The sequence below is a fragment of the Physeter macrocephalus genome, chromosome 4, assembly GCF_002837175.3.
Source record: "Physeter macrocephalus isolate SW-GA chromosome 4, ASM283717v5, whole genome shotgun sequence".
Classification (NCBI taxonomy): Eukaryota; Metazoa; Chordata; class Mammalia; order Artiodactyla; family Physeteridae; genus Physeter; species Physeter macrocephalus.
Window position 1 is genome coordinate 100,518,611 of NC_041217.1, and position 23,991 is coordinate 100,542,601.

Here is a 23,991-nt window from a genome sequence, read left to right on the forward strand (position 1 = left end):
TTCCCCCGCCCCCCCCCCCCCCCCCCGCAAGCTTGGTGTGAGCCTAAGGAGGCCATTTGCCAGGCAAAATAAAACCAACGAAGTCTTGACTGTTTGTTTTGGGTTATAGGAACAAATATGGACGCTGTTTGGGTTTGAATGCCAGCTCTTCCACTTGTGCAACCTTAACCTACCTCTGCATCAGCTTTCTCAGCTGTAAAATAGGGTTGAAACAATATCCACAACACAGAGGTTTTATGAGGTCCAAGTAAATTAATGCATGTAAAGAGCTTAGAAAAGTATCTGGCAAGTATCAGAGCTCAATAGATGCCTGTTGTTATCATTATCAATATCAAGATATAAGCTTCCCATGGAATTACAGTTACCATCCCATTTACAGTAAGAGAAGAGTTTATCCAACTCTGGTTAAATTACAGCCTTAAAAATTCTATTCTCTTTCAATTCCTTCTGCAGGTCCAGTTACAAATCGTGTTCTTTAAAAAATCCTTCTCAAAAGACAAACACTGCACTACATTACTTATATGTGCAATCTAAAATAGTTAATCTCACAGAAGCAGAGAACAGAATGGTAGTCACCACAGGGGAGGGAGGGAAAAGGGGAGATGTTGGTCAAAGGGTATAAAGCTAAAAAAAAAATTTCTCTCCACCTGTTAAATAATTTTCTTTCAAGTTACTACAACATTTTTGTTTTTTTTCCCTGGATTTAGTTATGTTTCATTGAGACATGTTTATGACATCTAACAAAAATCAGAATTAAAAAAATAAGATATTATAGAAAAGTGATATGGTATTCTCCTCTGGAAATAATTCTCCCCTCTTTCAATTACTTATAACACAAAGTATTTATTTTAGAAAAGAATTGCACAAGGATGGTTAACTATATTCTTCCTCCTATTCTGTTAAAATCTCATTTTTTAGCACCTGCTATCTCCGCATTTTTCAAGCTGCATTTGCAACCTGTTAGAAGATTATGAAATAGATTACTTTTTGAAAAAGTGAAATAGAATAGAAACTATTAGTGTGAATCATAAGCAGTAAGGGGAAGTCTTGTTTTGTGAGACTTTTATTTCTATTCCATATACAGAAGTATGTATGAAGGTACGTATACTGGGGTTGTGATGTAATACATGTCTTACTGTGAATCGCAGTCACGAGTTTGATGAACACTATAGTAGGAGGTTGGCATGATGCCTTGGTTCTACTTAAATTGTCATTATCTTGAAGGGATTTTGCACAGAGGTCTCATTCACTGTAAACATATGTACAATTTTCAAAAGAATGGTAATGCAAAATAAACCCAAGTCCTCCTCCAGTTACATCTCAGCATCCTGATGGTGGCAATGATTATTAATTGCATTTTTCCCCTTAGTCTTCTCAATGGCTCACACGTGAGCCATTTACCATGGCAGTGCAACTACTGCTTCACCATTACAACTTTAATTATAGGGGACCTCCTCTGTGCCAAGTACCGCCCTAGTTGATAGAGATGAATAAGACACTGAAAGTAGTTTGCTGAGTGGTGTTCTTGAGAAGGAACTGTATTCTATTCTCATTGAGAAGAAAGGTGTGGACTCATTTGGCCTTGCCCACCAAGGCCTGTTTCTTATGTAGAAATCTAGAGCTAAAAAAAACTAACAATGTCTGGTTGCAATAAAAAAGCAAAAGTAAATGATTTCTACTTTGTAATAAATAGCTGGAGTAGAAAAAACACACCAACTACTTTATAAAATCATTCATTTGGTAATAATGCATATAGTGCTTTTTGCTAGCTCCAGGGTTGTCATTTGAAGACTATGTGTATTTTTACTGTTTGTTGATTTTTCTCCTTATTTAGCCTGGTTTCTAATCCATTGTCCTAAGCCAGTATGTATATTGCAATTAGCCCCTCCTTGTTTATCCCTGGCCTTCTGTAAACCGTAAGCTCCCTGCAGGCAGGGGCTCTACTGGGTATCTCCTTTGCGCTGCTTTCTGTGATACGCAGAAGAGTAACAGCCTCCCACCAAGTACCCAGTAACTTTTGTTAATGGATAAGGAAAACGTATGGAAGCTTTTACCTTGGAGGAACTGGTAGCCTGGGGCACAGCGAGTCTGCATTTGGATTCTGAGTGTAGTTGAAGGAATTCAAACTATAAACACAGAGGAAGGACCCTGGAAGCAGAAGACACACAGACTGTACCACCTTCCTACATTGTGCTTATCTTTCTAGGGGAGCCAGTAAGGAAACCATAGTCATTTTACCAAACTGGAAAAAAAAAACAAAACAGAATAAATCACTCAGGTTTAGAAAACAGGTCTCTGGGTGACCTAAGACAAAAAGAATCAGCATCAAAACTGAGACTGAGCTAGGTCCTCTCTTTTTCTCTCTCCAAAATGCCAAATTCAAAACTGAAAGTTATATGATTGGTACTAAAACGATAGGAAGATGAATTATTATATAGGCTTCATATTTTTAACCCAGCCTTGCAAACAGCTTTTAAAACTCTGGCACCCCATTTCACAGGCAGATGAAATTTGCAGTGGGTTGTCTCGAATTTCTTTTTACTTTCCTTTGCTTATTTAATGCTTAAAATATAAATCTGAAAAGCAGGCTCAGAGCAAGTTACATAAATGCTTTTGGAACAGTTTACGGCTATCCCACTGGTCAGTGAAACTATCCATGGCTCGAACATCTTAATGAAAGAACATACCTGTCGGCAATTCAACCCAAAGCCTGTGGGTGCCTCTCTAGGACTGGATGTGCCAAGTGCACAGAGCTCTCTGACCTCCATCTGACCTTGCCTTTGGGCCCTAAATGTCTGCTGTCTCCTCCCGCTCTCTACCGCAGACCAGTCCCTGGCAGTTAGCAGAGAACAGCTAGGGTTTCAGATGAATTCCAGATAAACCTGAATGAAATTGAACAGCTCAGGAGAAAATGTTTATGGCCCTTTCCACACAAGGAGAGGCACCCACGGGAAGGACAGTTTCCAGTTTTGCAGAGAAAGCCAGGGCAGGGCAAGTTATCTAGGTCTGTACAGGTTACCCTGCTGTGGTCCCCAGCCTCAGAAGGAAGAATGACCCCATCCCTCAGTACCTACCACTAGTGTTTGCAAAGAGCTGGACCTCTTCCAGGGTATTAAGCTGCTCTTCAGGACAGCTGGACACACAGAGAATGGTGGAACTGAACCTCACATCCTTGACTTCCAGGTTGCAGGAATTCATAAAAAACACGTGTCTAGGAGACAAATGAAACAGGAGAAGAATGTTGCAGAGCATTTCCTGTCACTGAGTTTGATTGTGGGACTTAAAAATATCCATACGCTATCAAATGTGGGAATAATTAAGGCAAACTTTCATCATCAAATACTTCCACATAATTTAACATGTATTATGCCTACCTGGGTTCATCTATGGAGTTGTGCAGCTTGGGAACCGTATTCAAATGTTAACAAAACTTCCCTTTTCCAGATTCAGCATTTTCTGGGATGTTGATAACACTAGGGAGTTCTCCGAGGAAGTCACTGAGGAAGGGAAAGGACTGATTAAACTGTCCCTGGTTTGCTAGGTGAGGCCAGCGCATGAACTACTCATGAAGTCCACAGAAAGCATATTTGCACCCAAGAGTGTTCAATTATACCTCAGAGAATAGCTGAACCCAGGGAAGTGAGAAGTGGAGAGGAGGAGACCGAGGCTGTGAATTAAAGGCTTACCCCTCCCCCTGCCTCCCAGTTTGAGACAGGAAACTCATGAGACCCTTCCTGCTGCAGCTGCCCAGCCACCGGGCACAAGAACAAAACTGGTTGTTGACATGAACAGGGTCACATGCTGGTTGGCAGTGGCAGCTCTCAGGCCCATGCCCTACACTTAACCCGGTTGCTGAGATCAGAGGAATGTCAGACCAAGAGCCCTGTAGGCAGTCCTCCAGGGGAGGGACCGGAGAAGGGGTGCCAGAAGCTTCTTTTTCCTCCAATTGGGGTTGGGAGAGACGTGGGTGGTGTAACAGGAGACGGGGGAACAGATTTCCTAGGTGTATGATAAATATGTACTTTATTCTACTTATTAATTTAAAAAAATTGTAGTAAAATACACATAAAATTTTACCATCTTAAAGCTTTTATGTGTGCAGTGGCATTAAGAACATTCACATTGCTGTGCAGCAATCACTACCACCCAGAACTCTTTTCATCTTGCAAAACTGAAACTCTGTACCCACTTAATAATAATTCATCACTCCCAAACCCTGGCAACCACCATTCTACTTGCTGTCTCTATGAATGTGATTACTCTAGATATCTCATATAAGTGGAATCATAAAATATCTTTTTGTAACTGGCTTATTTCACTTAGCATAACATCCTCAAGATTCATCTATGTTGTAACATGTGTCATAATTGCTTTCCTTTATAAGGCTGAACAATATCCCAGTATATATATATATTTATATATATATATATATTTATATATATATATATATTTATATATATACACATTTTATTCATCTGCTGATGGACACTTGGTTGCTTCTACCTTTCGGCTATTGAGAATAATAAAATATGTACTTTTCATTTCAAAGAGGATGACTATTTCCCAGCATTGCATTATGAATACAATGTCCAAACAGGAGCACAGGTGCATCTGGGGAGCCCCTTCCTCTCCTGTCTTCTTTGTGAGTGACACCCACAAGTGCAGGGGGAAATGCCCCTCAGGCAGTCCATGTTCAGCAGTGCAAAGCCCCCCTCCTCAAGAGCAAATTCAGGGGTAGAGGAGGCCTGGTCGGAGATTTATATTTGGTGATTCCAAACTTATACTCAGAACCTATCTAGACCTTTAAGATTTCTTTCCTAGGAGCTACTTTTGATTATCAAGTCTTGAAATTATCACAAAGCTGTATCCATCTCAGAATATCATGGCCAGGGATTTCTCTCCCCTCAGGGGATTCCTGTCTCTTCTCTCCCCTTTTTGTTTCTGTGTTGGAGTCGGTGGGAGAAAAGTGAGACACCAAAGCTGTGAGTGCCAAAGCTGAGAGTGTAGGCTGGGGAGGGAGTGGGACACAGCTCCCCAGCATTCCCAGGTGGGATTCAGGTATTTCCACACAGAAACAATACTGTGGATGGTGTATAATTAGTAACATGATTCTGATACGTTATGGATAACAATAGTGACAACTAACATTTATTAAGCCTTAGCTCATGCAGTGTCTCAGTGGATCCTTAAAACAATCTTGTGAGGTGGGTCTAATAACCAGTTTAAAAAGATGGAGACTCAGCTCAGAGAGCTTAAGTACTCTGCCCAATTTCAATTTAGGACTGGCTGATTCTAAAACCTGTGTCCTTACTACCGCACACATCTCCCTCTCATGAGTTGGGCGGACAGAGTTTTGAGTGGGAAAACAGTTTCCAGGCTCAAACGACTAATTTATACAAAGTTTTGAAATCTAGCCCCTCTGTAGGTTGGGGACTTACTTGAAAACTTACTTTTTTAGGGTCATGTCCTGCCCCGAAAGAGGGGCCCCTTCTACTGGGGAGTTCTTCTTGCCACACACGTTGCCAAAACTGTCGTAGCCGAAGAGGAGTCTTCCTGTGGCCCCAGCCGTCACTGAGTAGCCCATGATGAACACCTGGCAAAACCCAAGTAGCCGCCATGAGAGCCTGGCCAAGGGCTGGAAACGGGTCCCCCACATCCTTGGATGTTGATATAAAATGGAACCGGGTGGAAACAAATATCCCCAGCATCACTGCACTTTGCTCCTTCATCAGTAATACCAGCAAATCAGAGCAGTTAGCGCGCTGCTCCTCTAGTACGTGCTTTAACAGGTTAGGGAGGGAGAACATTCTAAAACACTGAAGCAGATACCTCTCTATTTTCTCACCAGTTTGTGCTTCTCACCTTCTTCTCCAAGAGTCTGTCATTTTTTTCTTCTTGGCCTAAGTTCACCAGGATAATTCAATTTTTTTCCACTTGAGGTTCTTGTTTTATCTAAGGTCATAAGCAAGGCTATGCTGCCTTCCCTGAGGTTCTATCCATCCATCCAACCCTTCCTTCCTTCCACTTCCCTCTCCTACTCCCCTCCCCCAACTTTTCTTTTTGTCTTGTATTTAGGGGATTCTAACCCTCTGTCCATAACAAGTGAGAAAATGGTGTTTTGGAGTAAGTCCTTAAAAATACACAAGATAAAGATCTCAGGAATTCTGCTGGACAAAAACATCATGCAATCTATAGTCACTTTTGTCCAATTCCGTAATGAATGTGGAATATTTAAAATATTCAGCTCAAACGACTGTTCCCTTAATATGCATTGACAGGCCCTCTGCTCGGATTGAGTCTGTATCTTCCCATAACATAAGCTTAGTGTTGTAAGTTTCTCAAACTACAATGCGTAGAATACCATTTAATACTTGGAATATATAGCACTGGTACCATATGTTCCAAAGGTACGTTGTCCCAAAGTCAAATATGTTTCAGATACTCTACATTCATTACTAATTTAGGAATCAAAATAACAGTCTTAAAGTGCCCAGTGTGTGCTAGAGACTCTTGCTGACGGACATAGAAACAAACACAACCGAACCCCTGCCCCCGAGGAACTCGGCCTAGAAGACAGGCAGGGCTCAGGGCTTATAAACAGCTGGCCTCCTGGGGAAGGAAGCTCTCTGCCCCTCCTACTCCGCTAGCACCTCCTCAGTCTCGAGGTCAAACTCCAGGACCAGTGGGTCACCCTTGCCGGTGGACAGACCCCTTACCCTTTACTCTGAGGCTGTGGCTCTGGGTGTGACCGTGGGCCCATGTGGCTGACGTGATAGGCTGACCCAGCCCCCGGGTGCTCCCATCCTGCCCTTCCTTCTGGATTGTGGTCAGATCCTGATTGGTTTTGGACTTAGAGGGAGGAAAGGAGTCCTGGGCTTCTGCCCGGCTCACCAGAGATCTAATAATGAAGTGATATTTCCCATTTATCAGCATTCTTTATGTTAATGTCCCCCTTGGGAAGCTTGTGGGGAGGAATGGAAGGTTTTTTCGGGGGGGGGGTCTTCTGGGGGGAACAGATTTGGGTAATCCTGAGTCCCTGTCATACTACTATTACTTAAAACCATCAAAATTTTTTTCCAATTTCAAACACACAATTGCAATTCCAAACAGTAGGCGTGTATAGCAGTTATGGTGGGGTTATCAAGGAGGTCACCTGTACTGGGGGAGATCTGGAAAAAGGAGTCTTGAAAGATGAGTAAGAAAAGGCAAGGTGGGAGAGGACACTGGAGAGGTAGTAGAGGCAGAGATGGTCCAGGATTTGAGCCGTTCTGTTGTGTCTTACACACATATAAAGAAAGGCTGGCACTCTTTCTGTTTATAATAGACTGTTCCTGCTCGTAATTCTGGCCCCTCACCCCAAACCTCCTTTGTCTAGCCCTAACTCAGGGCAGCACCATCAATAATCCCATTCCGCATGTGCCTTGTCACTGGTCAGGATGTCACAAGAAAGACCAGAAAGCCAAACAGCAGAGAGGCAGAAAAAACACTCCTTGCTATCTTGGCTGTGGTTAAAAAAATGTTGCAAAGATACTAAAAGCTAGTCACCTAAGGAAGAACTATCATTATTCAAATTTAATATAGTAAAGAAAATGTGGGCATTTCAGATTTATTTTGCAAAGGACATATAAATTTAAAGCAGTTTCTAGCTCTGTACCACCTCTCAGATGGTTCTTAATTCTTCAGGCTGTGATGGGCCATCTACAAATCCTTTCCTCAGAAAGCCGTTGGTTGAAGGTTTGGTAGTGCTGCACTAGGTTTGAATTGTAGGTGGCTAGGGAAGATCATTAACAGCCCAAGTTCAAAGCTGCCAGGTACTGGCAGAACAGCTGCTCCCTGCATTTATACAATAGCAGATCCAGAGAGAAATACCAGCATCTGTGGGCAAGTTTAGGCAGAGGTGTTGTAGGCACAGTTTCTCGCAGCTCCTAGAGAAGAGCTCCAAGGGTCATAATAGAAGCAACACAGAACATTCAATTATGCCTTTAAGGACCAACCTTCCATTGTGCCTGTTATTACCCACCTGCCTGTGAGAAACCAGTCGGTAAGTCAACAACTGAAAAAATGCCTTTCTTACTTGGAAAGAAGAACAAATATATTTTAGGGTTTATTCAAATTTGTTTCCTTTGAACAGAGGTAATTATGTGATAGCTATTGTCCAGCTTTATAGATTGATCATTTACCATGCAGCAAAGAGCATGGCTCAGTCTGGAATGGATGATTTCATGAACATAATCTTTGAAGAAGTTGAGTGAACTTTTTTCTGCTGTTACCTACAACTCTAAAATAAGTACAAAGGCTACAAGATTCAGCTTCCAAGAGACCCTCCCAGGACAAAAATGGCACAGCATGATGAGGTGTACCATCAATCAGACACATCTGGAAACTAGAGTAGGAAGGGGGAATCCCGTTACCTTTCAAACTAGAGGGTTTATAGCAAAGGCTGGTTTACCTATTAGCTGCTAAACACAACATATGGAGAGGGCATTACCCTCAGCTAAAGTAAGAAGAATGTATTGATATTTCTAGGCTTACACTGGATTTCCCTTTGTTAGAGGAACATGTTATCAATATTTGGGGGGCTGAGATGAGATGGTAAAAGAACTTCCCCTCAGTGAGCTGGGATAATAAAAGACCACATATTGGCCTATTAAATAACAATCCCACTGCAAACGGTGGTTCTCATTTCGTAATGGAGTCTCGCATTAGAACGTGACTGACGGCAATAAGCCAGCCTCTCCAATTTACCGAGACTAGGAGGTTGAGACACCTGACAGGAATTTCCGAGAACTGCAGTTTACCCTGCGGTACTGGCAGATAGATCGTTCCCTGAGCCACAAACTTTAACCTCGTACCACCCGGAGCCTTCTCCCCAGGAAAGACCCTGGGGACGCGATTTACATTTGGGGCACAGCTATCTCGGGACACACACACATACTCTGGTCTCTTCCCTGCCAGGCGCTCACACTTACTTACCAAACCAGCCCAAAAGAGAAAGAACAGGAACAACCAGGCCTTATCTGTGCATTTCCTATAAATCTGAGGTCGCCACTGTCTTTGCCTGAGGGTTCTCTCCGTGGAAACCTTCCAGAAAAAGAAGGAAGAGTATTGAGGAAAAGAGGATAATCATATAGGTCCCAACCTGGAAAATGAATCGAAACTTACTTGAAGACTGCTCAGAATAACCCATTCCTTTTTTTTTTTTTTTAAACGTGGCCGCCTGAAGCTCTCATGGAGCCTTTGAAACACCTGTCCTGTGCAGAGCGGGTGTTAAGGTCCCAGTAGCCGAGTCCTTACCTGGAGGTGCCCCTAGAGGCGGCCCCAAGTTGGTGCTGGGCGGCCAGCCTCTCCCGCGCCTCCACCCCAGGAGTGGGGTCTGAGGTCCTCCCCGCCAGGTGCCCCCAGGACGCGGCGGCGCCGGGGGCGGGGGTGGGGCGGTGGGTATTGATCCGAGGGGATCCGGGGAGGCGGAAGCGTCCGGGCGGGCAGGTGCTTGGAGGGGCCCGAGGCTTCCCCCGCGGTCCCTCCCCCGGGGCCAGGTGCAGGCCTTACCAGGTGCTCGGCGCGGAGGCACTGCATCCTGCGCTCCGCCCCAGGGGCCGCGCACTGGGAGCCCACGCAGAGCCCACGGCGGGCCGGCCCGGGGCCCGGCAGTCAAGCGGGGGGAAGGGGCGCAGCGCCGCCCCGCGGCCGCCTTCGAGCGCCACGGACTTCGACCCGGGCGCTGCCCCGAGGGGCCCCCGGCCTCCGCGAGCACCCGGGCCGCCCGCCTCAACCTCCGCGCGGTGCGGCGCCCGGGAAGCCCGTGTTGCCCGCTGAAGCGCGAGGTCCCCGCTGGCCCCGCCACGACCCTGGGCGCGTCCTCTCTGGGGCTTAATGAGCGGGCGGCCACCGCAGTGAGCAGGAAGCCGAAAGTCTCAACAAACCCTTCCAGAGGGCGGGCCAGGGTGGGGTGCTGAATTACATCTACATAGCTAACAGGTGAGTGCCCTTACCCTGCCCCTGATTCTGTTTTAACTGCTTTAAGGCATTACTAAACAATCAAAAAGGCAGAAACTACCGTTATCCTCAGTCTACAGATGAGGGAAACTGAGGCACAGACAGCAGCCATGTGACTAGCTCGGGGACACACTGCGAGAAAACTGTAGAGCTAGGAGTTGAACCCCGCCACGACACTCTAGGAGTTGTAGCAGTGGTCCGCTTTTTATCAGGATGGCGGCCAGGGGCTGCTGGCTCTCTCCCATAACGCGTGACCTGGAGAAACTAAAGCAGCTGGAGGAACCACGGGTTCCAGGAAGTAAAACAAGAATAAAAAGCCTGGGGAGTCTGAGGACTGCCGTAATCTGTGAGCATGTGGGCAGTGGGTGGCGGGAGGAGAGGCCAAAATGTTAGGTGGTATGAAGGAATTTCAGGTTCTGTTCTCACCTCTCTGTCCCAATAATGGGACAATCATTGTCAGGCTGTTCACAATTGAAATGATAGCCACTGCAGAAGCCACTGGTGGAGGAGTCCTTCGGGTAATAGCTGACCGCGCAAAAGCGCTATCGGGGTGAGACATTAAAACAACTGAAAATGGGCCCTCTACCCCCTTTCACTCTCTACTCCTCCGCATCCACACCCTCAGGGCTGCTAGGTTACTGTTTCTTTTCAGCACTGCTTCTCGCTGAGGGAAGAAACCTGGCTGAGGAATAATCTGGTGTAGTGTCAGAGAGTGGGATGGACAGACGGTGGTTCTCTGGTGCCTGAGGCTTCAGTTCTGGGCTCATCACCGCCCTCCCAGGGGAGAAACCTGGCTGAGGAATAATCTGGTGTAGTGTCAGAGTGGGATGGACAGACGGTGGTTCTCTGGTGCCTGAGGCTTCAGTTCTGGGCTCATCACCGCCCTCCCACCCCTAACTCACTGGGCCTTCTGGATGCATATTTATCAGACTAGCTGAAACTCCAAGCAAACATGAATTCACAGGCCAAATAACTAGACCTGTGAGGAGTACAACTACTATAAAACAACCACAATTGAACAATGCATACCATCTGAAACTGAATTATTAGAACTGATGGACCAAGATTTTAAAATAAGCATGATAAATCTATTCAAGAAGGTGAGGAATGACAATGGCAATATGAATCAGGAAAAAAAATCATAAAACTAAAATGAATAGAAACATTAAACATGAAAAATATGATAACTGGAGTGAATATTCATTGATGCTATTTATTAATAACATGGGATAAATAGTAGAAGAGATGCAGCTGAAGAGGAATCAGTGCTTGGAAAGAGTAGTTTCAGCAGCTCTCCAGAAGCAACAGGAAAAGGTTAAAACAAATAAGGCAGCTTATTTTACAATTTTCTAATTAATATCAAGAATAGAACTAGAACAGAAAGGGAATGATATAAAAATGGAGAGGAGGAAATATTTGAAGACACTGTGGAGATAAATTTCAAGGTTGAAAGAAAGACATAAACCTCAGATTGAAAGGGCAAGTCTCAAGCCAAATATCTTTATTGTTTTAGGAATTTCTTAAAAATCCATTCATTGGAGCAATAGACTGACTACCCAACTAATTCTCATCAGAATTACAGCTTCTCCTCAGAACCCTAGATCAGTCAACTGGGTGATCCCATGACTGTGCCCTTCAAGGCTCACTTCAAACCTGCCCCTTGCTGTGCCCACCAATCCTCAACTGTTGAATGACAAACTTGCCCAATCTAATCAGCCTCCTTGCATTGAAAGACCCATCTTATACCAGACCCTAAAAATCTTATAAATATCCTATTCTTGAAACACATCAATTATATTTCTGTTCATGAATTTACAGTAATACGAAATAAAAATAAAGCCTCATTGACTGCCCCTAGAAGGTTCTAGGGGACAAACTTATTATTTCAAAAACTGATAAATAAAGGGAAAGAATTAAGCACATATTCTGTCTCTTCCACCTGAACCATACATCAGGGTAATCATATAACTGATAAAGGAGACTTCTCTTTATAGAAGTATTCTGGCTTCTAAGTGCAGAAGGAATGATAGAATTTAGGACCTCACAGTTTTCCAAACATCACAAAACAATGTTTGGAAGGCTGACAATCAGACATCAGCCTCCTCTCAGTGAAGAACACACTGTCACCTGTGAAAGAGTTGTGCCAGAAAAGTTCACATGAATCTGCCTATCGATTTATAAGAAATATAGGGAATAGAGGAAACAAGTCAAATGACACCACAGGGATGCCATCAGCAAAACCAAGAATAGGAACATCTTCAGACACACGACCTAGGGTTTTAACATCAACAACAAAAACAACAGTAGCAGCGGCAGCAAAAAGATTATAAGAAAAAAGACAGGGAGGGGAAACCTGTAAATTAAAAGAGACTTGGGGGATATTTTAACTAATGACGATGTATGGCCATTGTTTAGATCCAGATTAAACCAAGTGGAAAAATAAAAGGAAAGAAGACCATTCAGAGGACCATCTAGGAAATGTGAATCCCAATTGGCTATTTGATAACTTTAAGTAACTTCTATTAAGGAATTTGGGGATCTGATGATGTCATTGGGGTTGTTTAAAAAGGAAAGTCCTTATCTCTTAGATTTACATACTGAAACTTTTACAAGATGATACAATATCTGGGATTTGCTTTTAAAAATCCAGGGCAAAGGGCAATGGGTGGAGGTGTGGGGGAAACAAGATGGACCATCAATTGATACTTGCTGAAGTTGGGGGCAGTATACATGGGGGTCCATTAAATTATTTTTTCTACTTTTATATGTTACACACACACACACACACACACACACACACACACACACAGAAAATAACAACGCGTGCCACCTCCTAGTCTCCACATAGGAAGCTTCTAACACTGTATGCATGTACCTGTTATTGAACATACTTGCCTTCTCTCCTTTTTCACTCCCTACTCCCTCAACTTGAGCCCATCCATTCCTCAGGAGCAACACTCCCTGCTGGGCCTTAGGATGGTTGTGTCTGGCTGTTACCATAGCCAAGGTGCCAGCTCTCATGGTTTCCCTCCCCCTCAGCCTCCTCTCCGACCCCATCTGGGCCCCCAGTGCTTCTGTAGCACTTTGGTCGTAACATTTTCTCCTCTTCTACATGAATCTCTTCATCCCCTCCCTCACGCTGGCTCTTTTGCCAGTCTATCCCTAGGTTTCTCATGATTCTTGCACTTGTCTTTCCTGATATTCTAATCCAAGGCTTTGGCACCTTCCTTAACTTCTTGCCAAAGATCCTGGACCCTTGCTCCTGTCCCGGTCCAGCCAGGGATGCAACTAGAACCACTCAAGTTGCCTGCTTTGCTTTCAAGTGTCTGACCATTACCCTTTGGGTCAGGTACTCCAGGTGCAGATTAAGGCTTGAGCCAAGCTTCAGCTGGTGTGTCTTATTGATGCTGTGCTTTGGGGCCAGCACCTGGGAAAGGTCTGGTTTCCCAGCCTTCCTTCCACGTTTCTCAAGCTTCCTTCCCTTCCTCACCAGCTCCTGTGGCTGAGTTCCCAGCATGATTTGAACCATAGCCTGACACCCTATGGTCAAAATACTGTGATGTTGGACTGTGATAAAGCAATTTCCCTTCCAGGAATTACGGCTCACCTTAGAGAGGCAATTAGTAGAGGCTCCAGCGGGGCCAGGACCATCAACTCAGGCCTGCGGGATCTTTCATCATTCTTGCCTTTCCTGTCAGTTGTGAAGACTCATCCCTCAGATTGGAAGCCAGAAGTAAGATGGATACAAGGGGTCTTGGGTTTGAACTTTGGTCTTTGTAGTTGGTCCAGGAATGGGTCAACATGCACTTGACAGATAAGGGGGCTGCAAGGGGCCATTTGGCTATGAGATAGGGAAAGGGGGTGGGAGAAGGGAGCCAAGAAACATATGTGTGCAAAGGAGTCTCAGCCCTTTGGAGCTGGGTTGAGGTAATTTCAGGATGAAAGAGTTGGAGGCTCAGAAAAGTCTTTCTTTTCTCCTTTAAATCTTTGGACAGAAATCTGGTCTCTGGGACCTTGATTCTTTTTAGCCCATCTCTGTTCAGCAAGGATTGACAAAGCATTTACTTTGTACCAGGACTTGGCCAACCCTAGGGGCACAAACACCAAGCAGGAAGATTTGGCCCTCAAGGTCACGCTTACTTGGGGGTTGGTGATGAGATATGAGACACGTGATGAGGGTTTTTTGCCCAGCGTGATGTTTCCTGAAGCCTTCCTGGGAAAGACTGCCTGAGTGGAGGGGCAAAGGATGGGTAAGAGATGGAGAGGCACAGAAATGTAGGGAGGGCATTCCAGGCAGGGGACACAGCAGGGATAGAGGCCTGGCTGCATGGAACCACACAGAGAACCCCAAGCAGTGTAGCATGATTGGGGGAGGAGTGTGAGTGAGGGAAGGAGGGTGTGGTGAGTCTAACAGCAGAGAGTGTCAGGCCCGGCCTGCCACGCCAAGGAGCTGCTGGTCCTTCTATGGTTATATCTTTCCCATTCACCCTCACTTTGTAGGACAGCTTTTAGAGAATGCTGCCCTGCCCTGGTTGCGCTCAGAGGACTGGAAGGAGGGGGGCTTGTGTTCTCCTTGTGCCTCAGCAGAGCCGGGAGCAAGAGTGACAATCTTGGGGCTGGGCTTGGTGAGCGCGGCAAGAATCAAGTGAGAAAACTCTTATGGGGAAGTGAGACGGTACAGCCTCCAGGCTCCTAACGAAATGTGGTCCTTGGAACACAGCTGTCCTCAAGCCCGAGGGGCTTTCAGTTTGGTTATTTTTTTATTACAAAAAGTTATATATATTAAATTACATTGTGTTAATATATTCTTTTGTATGTGTCAAGTGTTGCATAATAAAATTGTATGTAACTTATATATGTTACATATTTCACATGTGCGAGTTCTAAGGCCTGTTAACATGGAACACTCAAGAGTCCACCAGCCAATCTCAGAGCTAGAATATTACCATGATGTTCCTCCTTGAACACACCCCTGCCAAACCTTCAATCTCAGAGGTAACCAGTGTTCTGAATTTTGTTTATCAATCATCTCTTGCTTGAGCCTACTTATTTCACATTATCCTGTTCCTTATTATAATTTAGTTTGCTTTTCAGGGGATGTTACAAAAATGGTGGTATATGGTATAGAGTTATTGGAACTTTTTCACTCATAACTGGGTTTTTTTTTTCATACTTGGTTTTAAAATTGAGGCTGGTTCTTCATAGACTTAATCAATTTAAGCACAGACTTTCTGACTGTAACGTGGAAGAGCAGGACAATCAGATTCCTGATTTCTCAAATTCTGTTGAGGATAAAATGCTTGTGCTGCTAGGGGCTGACTGCTTGGTCTCATTTGTTGGCTTTCCTTTGTCCCACCACTTTCACTTAGTCTGATTGTAATGTTATTTGTGTAGTAATCAGATTTCTTACCTCCCAGGTTTCTATATTTGTGCGGTGCAGAGCCATCCTATGAATGGCTTTGAGACACTTCCTGCTTCCCCTCACCAAGCGTTTGTACCTGTCTCTAGGACCTTTTGTGTCCATGCAGGTCTTCAGAAACCATTTCCTTCTTTCTGTGTCTTATAATGGATACTGAGAGTTCTAACGGCAAAGCCATAGGAAAGCCTTCAGAATGGTTCTTTGATGGGGCTGGAGACTGAGCGGCAGGAAGTTTATGACCTGATTCTTCTTGCGTGTTCTGAGGAACATTAGGCCTTGTATTACTTTCCCAGGGATGTTGCAATTAATTACCACACATTTGGTAGCTTAAAACAACAGAAATTTATTTTCTCCCAGTTCTGGAGCCTGGAAGCCTGAAATCAAGGTGCCAGCAGGACCATACTCACTCTGAAGGCTATAGAAGGAGAGGACCCTTCCTTTCAGATTCTAGCGGCTTTAGTGTCCCTTGGCTTGTGGCTTTATCTCTCCAATCTCTGCCTCTCTTCCCGTGGCTTTCTTTTCTGGGTCGCCATGTGTCTTTTTTCTGTCTTTTGTAAGAACACCCATCATTGGATTCAGGGCCCACCCTAGTCAATTCAGAATGACCTTATCTCAAGATTCGTACCTTAATTATCTTCATTCCAAGTAAAGTCACATTCTGAGGTTCCAGGTAGATGCGTCTTTATTTTGGGGGGAGGGGGGTGACATTATTTACCCACTACAGACCTGCAGATGCTACTTGAAGGAGATGTCCTGTGGTTGGATATGTTTTGGAAGTATTCTCTACACCCCTCTCGGAGCATCACACTGTGCACCAGTGTATCAGAGACTGGACCACAGTGTGTGTGTGTGTGTGTGTGTGTGTGTGTGTGTGTGTGTGTGTGTGTGTGTTAACAACTATAACACTGCTTTGGGAAGTGCTGTTAGGGACTATACATTTTTGGAGGACATGGAAAACTTACCTTGTGTTGAAATATTCAGGGTCTTAGAATGGATGGAATTATTTTCAAGCACCTGGAAAGCCCTCCTTCCCCATACCTACCTAGCTGATCAATGCTCCCTCACATTTCTTAGACAAGAAAGCCTTTTAGCTTACACTGAAGGAAAACTTCAAATACAAATGGCCCTGGAGAGGGCATTTGAGCAATATCTTTTTACTAATGCGAATGACTAACATCAGAGCCTTTCTTATCCAAGGTCTTGGTAGAGGGAGGAAGAGACCCGGACCTCAAAGCCACCAGGGCTTCTGAAGTCTTAGGGGTGGCAGGACAGGAGCTCAGAAGTCAAACTTCAGCTTCCTTTTAACCCGTTCAGGGCCAGTGCTTTTTATGCACAATTCAATACATTTTATGGCTAGAAGTCCTCATCTGTTTAACCTGAAATATAAGACTACCTTTGCATTCTGACACCAATACCCGATTCATTAAGATACTGTCTATTTTTGCTTTTTGCCAAATATCTGATATAAATATCAGAATTTTTAATCGATACAAGCATAAACTTCTAGAAGGCAGATTGAATTTTGTTTTATAAAATTGTACTGTATATGATTACCTGTGACACTTCTTTCTTCTCATTCAACAGGTAACCTGTCCCTTTGCATTAAATGGGCCATGTTGTGTTGTTGGTTGGAAAAATCCACCAACACAAATGTGCTCTGATTTTTAAGTTCTTACATGCAACTCTTTTGAGAGAGACATTTGCCTATTTCTTCTGAATTTTATCAATCCAAAAATCTTATCTTTTTCTCTTCTGGGCTGGGGAAAGAGGAACAGGAAAGGAGAGAGAGAAGGGAGTGGGAGAGTGGTGGTGTGAGGGGAGAAGCAGTGGATGGAGAATGTGGAAGCTCTGTTACCAGCTGTAGGATTTTAGGCAAGTGCTCTTTCCTTCTGGGCCTCTTTGTAAAATGAGAGAGGAGGACCACGTTCTGTCTCCTTCCAGCTCTGAAATTCTGTGATTTAAAATTACATGGTAGAGGTATGGAAAGTAAGAACCCAAAGTAAGTAGAAGAAAGCAAATGAAAAGATGAGCAGAAATAAGTGAAATAGAAATGAAAATATCATAGAGATGGTCAATAAAAACAAAAACTTATTCTTTTTTAATAGATGAAGAAATTTTATTTTACTTTTATTTTTTAAAATACTTATTTAGTTAATTTATTTATTTTGGCTGTACCAGGTCTTCGTTGTAGCATACGGGGTCTTTTAATTGCAAAATGTGTGCTTCTTAGTCGTGGCATGTGGACTTCTTAGTTACAGCACACGGACTTTTAGTTGCAGCATGCGAACTCTTAGTTGCAGCATATGGTGTCTAGTTCCCTGACCAGGGATTGAACACGGGCCCCCTGCATTGGGAGTGTGGAGTCTTACCCACTGGACCACCAGGGAAGTCCCAAAAACTTACTCCTTGAAAGACTGAAAAAAGAAAAAAAGGCAATTCTGTGTCAGACGGGTCATAACTAAAATAGTTTGGAGATAAAATATGCAAAATACCCGGTGCATAATAAGAGATAGATACTAATGACACGATGATAGATGATGTGACACCTCCTCCCTATGTTGCTATCCTTTTTTCTTCCGTACTCCTTAGTTTTCTTCCTTTAAAAATTTATATTCTTAATTCCACCTTTATTCCATAGCCACATATTATATCTGATACTGGCACTCACACTGTTAGAAACTTGGGGCAATAAAGAGATTATAACCTCAAAGCCGTGGTACTGAGGACCGATGCCGTTGCCACTTTCTTACAACAGGTGGCACTGTAAGCCAATGGCTGCGTAGTCAATCCAGCCATAAGTTGTAGCATGTTTTTTTCCCCACATCTTTCACTCAACATATGGATTTACTGTAGAGTTTTATGCCCCCTGAAAGCTGTTATCAAAATGATGTTGCCTCTCATTAAATCTTAATATTGTCTTAGAATGGAAGACATTCAATATGTTATGAACTTATGAATCTGAAATGAATTGATTACCTGTAGAGAATGTTCAAAATCACTGAACACAAGTTATTACTGAAGAATTGAAAGTGGTGCATTATTTAGTTATCTAGGAATCACTTTTGCTTTAGGGTTGGGCAGACTCAGTAGTTTGAAATGCAGCTTGGACACTTGCTGTGTGATCTTGGACAAATTTCTTATCCTCTGTAAGCCTGTTTCCTCATCTTTAAAATGGAGATAACAATGGCGAATTTGGAAAATTGTTATTCTATGCCTACCGTATATCTTGGCTCAAGACAGTTTCAATAACCTCTAGCTAGTGTTATGTAATTTTTAAAAGCTGAGGTTAACAATGAAATGTGAAACAGACCTCTGTTAATTTATCAATATAACAAATAGGGAGAGTGCACCTGTGCTATTCCATGAATTAGCTAATTGACTTGGGGACTGTGGATATTGGGCCCTTGTTTGGCACTCAACCCAGATGGCATTGTTTTATCATCTCCAATGGTTCCCAGAACAGAATCTCCTGGGATGTTTGTTAAACAAGTGGTGGGTTCCTGGGCCCACCCAGACCTACTAAATTAAAAATCTCTGGAGGTGGGGCACAGAATGTGTCTTTAAAATGAGTTCTCCATATTGTTTGTAGGGAATAAAAATGTGATAACTCTGACCTAGAGAATGATTTCCTACAGAGTAGTGTTGGGATCGTATTAACTTAGCTTAATTTCTGTAGTACTTGAATGATATGTGATTTTAATTTGTTTATTGGGTATCGGAAAAACAAAACTAGAGGACAGCTCTGGTTCCTTCTGTTTCCCCGCATGTCACTCATCTTTCACAAGTCAATTGCAGCTGAATGGGTCTTGAACTTGCAACTGGAAGGTAAATAAATTCTGGAGATTTAATGCACAGCATAGTGATTGTAGCCAACAATAATGTATTATATATTTCAAAGTTGCCAAGGGACTAGATCTTAGATGTTCTTGTCACCAAAAAGAAATAATTTTATGACGCGATAGAGGTGTTAGCTAACGTAATCACACTGCAATATATAAATGTATCAAATCAGCATGTTGTACACCTTAACTTACACTGTGTTATATGTCAATTATTTCTCAATGAAAACCTACAACCTATGTTAAAAAAATGAATGGATCTGCCATGACAGTGATAAGGTGTCATCTCTATTGTGTGAAATAGTCAGAAAAGGATAATTCTAGATTGGTAAGCGACAGTTCTAGATAACTGAAGTTTAACCTTTTTAAATGTCTACACTATTTTAACATTTTTGATGGAAATTATTGATTCAACAAATACTTGTTGATGGCTTCCTAGGTCCCAGGCTCAGGTGCTCTTTGTCAGTACGCTGAACACAAGGAATAGAGCACACGGTGTGTGGAGCTGGGAGACCCAGCTGGACCAGCTCTCCACACACAGCAAGGCTCCTGAGAAGAGGGCCATCAGTCCCCTCAGTCAGGACCTGTCTGGATGGGCATTCTTTCTGCTGCCCTTCACACAGTTGTCGTCAGACTTTCAAGTCTCCCATGACATTTATGATGCCCCTCAAAATATCAAGTCGCCTGTTTCTTCCTCCTCAAACGTTCCTTCCTTCCTTCCTTCCTTCCTTCCTTTCTTCCTTCCTTCCTTCCTTTCTTCCTTCCTTCCTTTCTTCCTTCCTTCCTTCCTTCCTTCCTTCCTTCCTTCCTTTCGTTGTGCTGGGTCTTAGTTGTGGCAGGCGGGCTCCTTAGTTGTGGCTCATGGGCTCCTTATTTGTGGCATGCGAACTCTTAGTTGTGGCATGCATTCAAATGTTTTCATTGCTTTCTTCCTTCCTTCCTTCCTTCCTTCCTTCCTTCCTTCCTTCCTTTCGTTGTGCTGGGTCTTAGTTGTGGCAGGCGGGCTCCTTAGTTGTGGCTCATGGGCTCCTTATTTGTGGCATGCGAACTCTTAGTTGTGGCATGCATTCAAATGTTTTCATTGAAGGCAACTTAAGGTGCCAAAACCCGTGAATATACAGCTATCTATATATCTACAACGTGTATACACACATACATACATGCGTATGTGTATTTGGGTGGAAGGTCCAGCACACTTTCGCTCCTGCACCCTTGATCTACTTCTTGATCTACTTCTCTAGGTCAAAGTGGTTTTCTAGGAGACAAGTAACATGACAGGAGACAAGGTCACAGTGAAGTGAGCCACACACAGTGTTGGATGTCAGTGTGGGATGAGGCAGCAGAGGGCCCCTGGCTGAGAGCATTTGCAGATGCAAGTCAACACTCACTGCCAGTGAGCACAGCTGTCATTGTCACAGAGCTTAGGACAGCGCTCAGAGCGTGGGAGAATATAGATTGCCATCTGCTGTATGGGTTGGCATCTCTATTTATTTTGATAGCTTACTATTTCAGAGACAAATGGCATTATAATGAAACAGTAGTATGGCTGCTTCAACTGGGGGCATGTGTGTCTCAACTTTCTTAATGACAGAGGGTCATTATTAGGAATATAAATATTGTACTTGGGACTTACTGTGAATAATTTGTGTCGCTGGTGGTGGACAGGTGCATTTACCCCCTGCTGAGTGGCTCAGCCCTCTCGGTGCTGTGACCGTCTCCACGTCCCAGGGTCTTCTTGTCACCGTGTGAGCCTCTTGCCCCTCCTGGCACCTTTCTCCTCTCTGATGCCCTCTTCCATCTTCTCTCTTCTCTTTCCTTTCCTCTCTCATTCTGAATTTTATTATCTTAGATGCTTTGTTTTTAGAGCCTTTTCTAACCAATGAGAATGTGTCCTGCATTGCTAACTAAGACCATTCAATAAATTTATCCTTGCCCCAAACCAAAGCCATTTTGCTTTATGTTTTTGAATAGCATACAAAGACTATAGAATCAGGCCTCACATATATGTAGCCTCCAGATGCCAGTTTTACAGTGCATTTTATTATATTTGCTTTCATCTGCTTATCTCTAGTTCTTAGATTTTTAACTGGCTCTTGTTCTTGTGTTCAAGGCTTTTCTGGGTGCTTCTGGGTCAGTGGTTGTTCTGGACAGTTAAGGGTGCCAAAGGCCAGAGTGCAGGTCATGACTACATTGACCAGTAAAGTAGTTCAGACAAAGTGTTTCTCAGATTGAAATCAATGGGCTTCAGGGAGACTGTAAGAGCACTCCAGTAGGTGTCAGGCTCTCACACTGTTCTAGGTTTTTTTTAATTTACTATCAAAATGCAAAAGTTACCTGGATAAGCACATATGGGGCCCATCTCCCAAATGCGTGTGGTCACTACCTGGCACCAAACAGCCAGCCCCCTGGGGTGCGGCCAGGACAAGGGTGAGGAGAGTGAGGCACCCGGGGGTCTAGGAGCTCGTGCCTCCTGAAATTTTGCACCATGGGCACTGCACCTGCCTCACTCTTGTCCGGTCTGTCTCTGGGAACTTCCAAATGTCTTCACTCCAAATACTCGGAATTCCACCCTGAGGATGGAGCTAAATACCTTTAAAAAGAATATATGCCTCTCATGTTCTAAGTGGTTATTAACCAGATAAAATGAACAGCTTAGAAAACGCTACCTTTCTAGTTACAGCTTGGGCCTCTTAGGCAGCACTTTGTTAGCTTATTGTTTAAGTAAATGAGAACTGATCCAGGATTTCTCCTCTGCAGTAAATAAAAGTCCTATTGTGTTATACTTGGATGTACGCAAGGAAACAGGAGGATACAGAGTGAAACTGAAGTGGGCCAGAAGAAAGGGGACCAAATGTGACAAACAGAAATAAAAGCACCAGTTTTACTAAGCAATGCAAAGGAGGCTGGAAGAAAGAGAAGGCCCCCACATGTTGAGAAAAGGAAGCATCGTGAAAGTGAGACTGTTTTCAAAATTAATTCAGAGGCTTGATGCAATTTCAAATTGAATCCAATAGGATTATTTGTGAGGGAGAAGTCTTGGCAAATTTAAAGTCTCAAAATTTATCTAAATGTATATTCAGACAAGATCACATCAAATTCTAAAGAAGAGGAGGAGGATGAGATTGCACCATTAAGGGAGCACTGCTGTCATCAGAGAGTAGCACAAAAATAGTAATGGGATGGAAGGATACAGTTCTTGGAGCAGAATTGATGGCCTAACGATGGTACATGTTATATGTACGTGAATTCGACATGTATTACAAAGAGAAAGACTAAATAAATAATAATAAATAAAATTAATCCTTGTTGGAACAAGGCTGCACATAAATGAACAAATATATGAAATAAACAAATAAATAATAGTCATAAATAAAGAGAAGGAATCAGTATAAGTTCTCATCTCACACCATGGCCCCAAATACATTCTTGATGAATTCAAGTTAAACAGATAGTACATCACAGAACAACTTCATGGATGTAAGTTTTAATATTTGTCAAACTTCTAGAAGATGGAAGACTGAGTTTCCAAGTGGTAGAAAGAAAATCATAATGGAAAATACGTGAGTACAGAACATAATGTAAAATTTATGAATTCAGGACTTCCCTGGTGGCGCAGTGGTTAAGAATCCACCTGCCAATGCAGGGGACATGGGTTCTATCCCTGGTCCGGGAAGATCCCACATGCCGCAGAGCAACTAAGCCCGTGCGCCACAACTACTGAGCCTGAGCTCTAGAGCCCGCGAGCCACACTACTGAGCTGGTGTGCCACAACTACTGAAGCCCTCATGCCTGGAGCCCGTGCTTCGTAACAAGGGAAGCCACTGCAATGAGAAGCCCACGCACTGAAACGAAGAGTAGCACCCCCTCGCCGCAACTAGAGAAAGCCCGTGCACAGCAACAAAGACCCAACTCAGCCATAAGTAAATAAATAAATAATGGCTAACATTGTAAAAAAAAATTTCTGAATTCAAAATTAAAAAAGAGATTGTCATATTTGTTGCAAAGAGTTTCCAAAATCCTTGGTATACTTGTTCTAAGGTATGATCATAAAGACTATAGAGAAAAATGGGCAAATGAAAGAATTGGCCAGTTCACAGCAGAAGACACACAAGCACAGGAATAAACACACATATGGAAAAATGCCAACTCCTGATATTAAAATGAAACTGCAGGTATAGAACATTCATTGATGTAAACATTTTAAATACATGCATTTAAAAATAAAATGATCCGTTGCTGGAGAGAGGGTGATCTAACAGGTTTGCTCACACTTAGAAGAAATTCGTTTGTGTTTATCTTTTTTTTTTTTAACATCTTTATTGGAGTATAATTGCTTTACAATGGAGTGTTAGCTTCTGCTGTATAACAAAGTGAATCAGGTATACATATACATATATCTCCATATCTCTTCCCTCTTGCGTCTCCCTCCCACCCTTGCTATCCCACTCCTCTAGGTGGTCACAAAGCACCGAGCTGATCTCCCTGTGCTATGCTGCTGCTCCCCACTAGCTATCTATTTTACATTTGGGAGTGTATATATGTCCATGACACTGTCTCACTTTCTTGCAGCTTACCCATCCTCCCCCCTGTATCCTAAGTCCATTCTCTAGTAGGTCTGTGTCTTTATTCCTTCTTGCCCCTAGGTTCTTCATGACCATTTTTGTTTGTTTTTTTAGATTCTATATATATATGTGTTAGCATACGGTATTTGTTTTTCTCTTTCTGACTTACTTCACT

At 43.3% G+C, this 23,991-nt stretch overlaps 1 protein-coding gene across 1 annotated transcript in view; it reads right to left on the minus strand.

The window, feature by feature from the left end:
* The window catches only part of SLC44A3 (solute carrier family 44 member 3), a 93,352-nt gene extending 83,755 nt beyond the window's left edge, over window positions 1–9,597 (minus strand). Inside the window, exons 1-5 of the mRNA XM_007111412.3 lie at window positions 9,550–9,597; window positions 8,974–9,081; window positions 5,451–5,593; window positions 3,075–3,211; window positions 2,055–2,148 (exon numbers count right to left, since the gene is read on the minus strand). Coding sequence (XP_007111474.1) covers window positions 2,055–2,148; window positions 3,075–3,211; window positions 5,451–5,593; window positions 8,974–9,081; window positions 9,550–9,576 — 509 coding nt within the window. The 5' untranslated portion in view covers window positions 9,577–9,597. The remainder of the gene's footprint in view (window positions 1–2,054; window positions 2,149–3,074; window positions 3,212–5,450; window positions 5,594–8,973; window positions 9,082–9,549) is intronic.
* Between the last annotated feature and the right edge of the window lie 14,394 nt (window positions 9,598–23,991).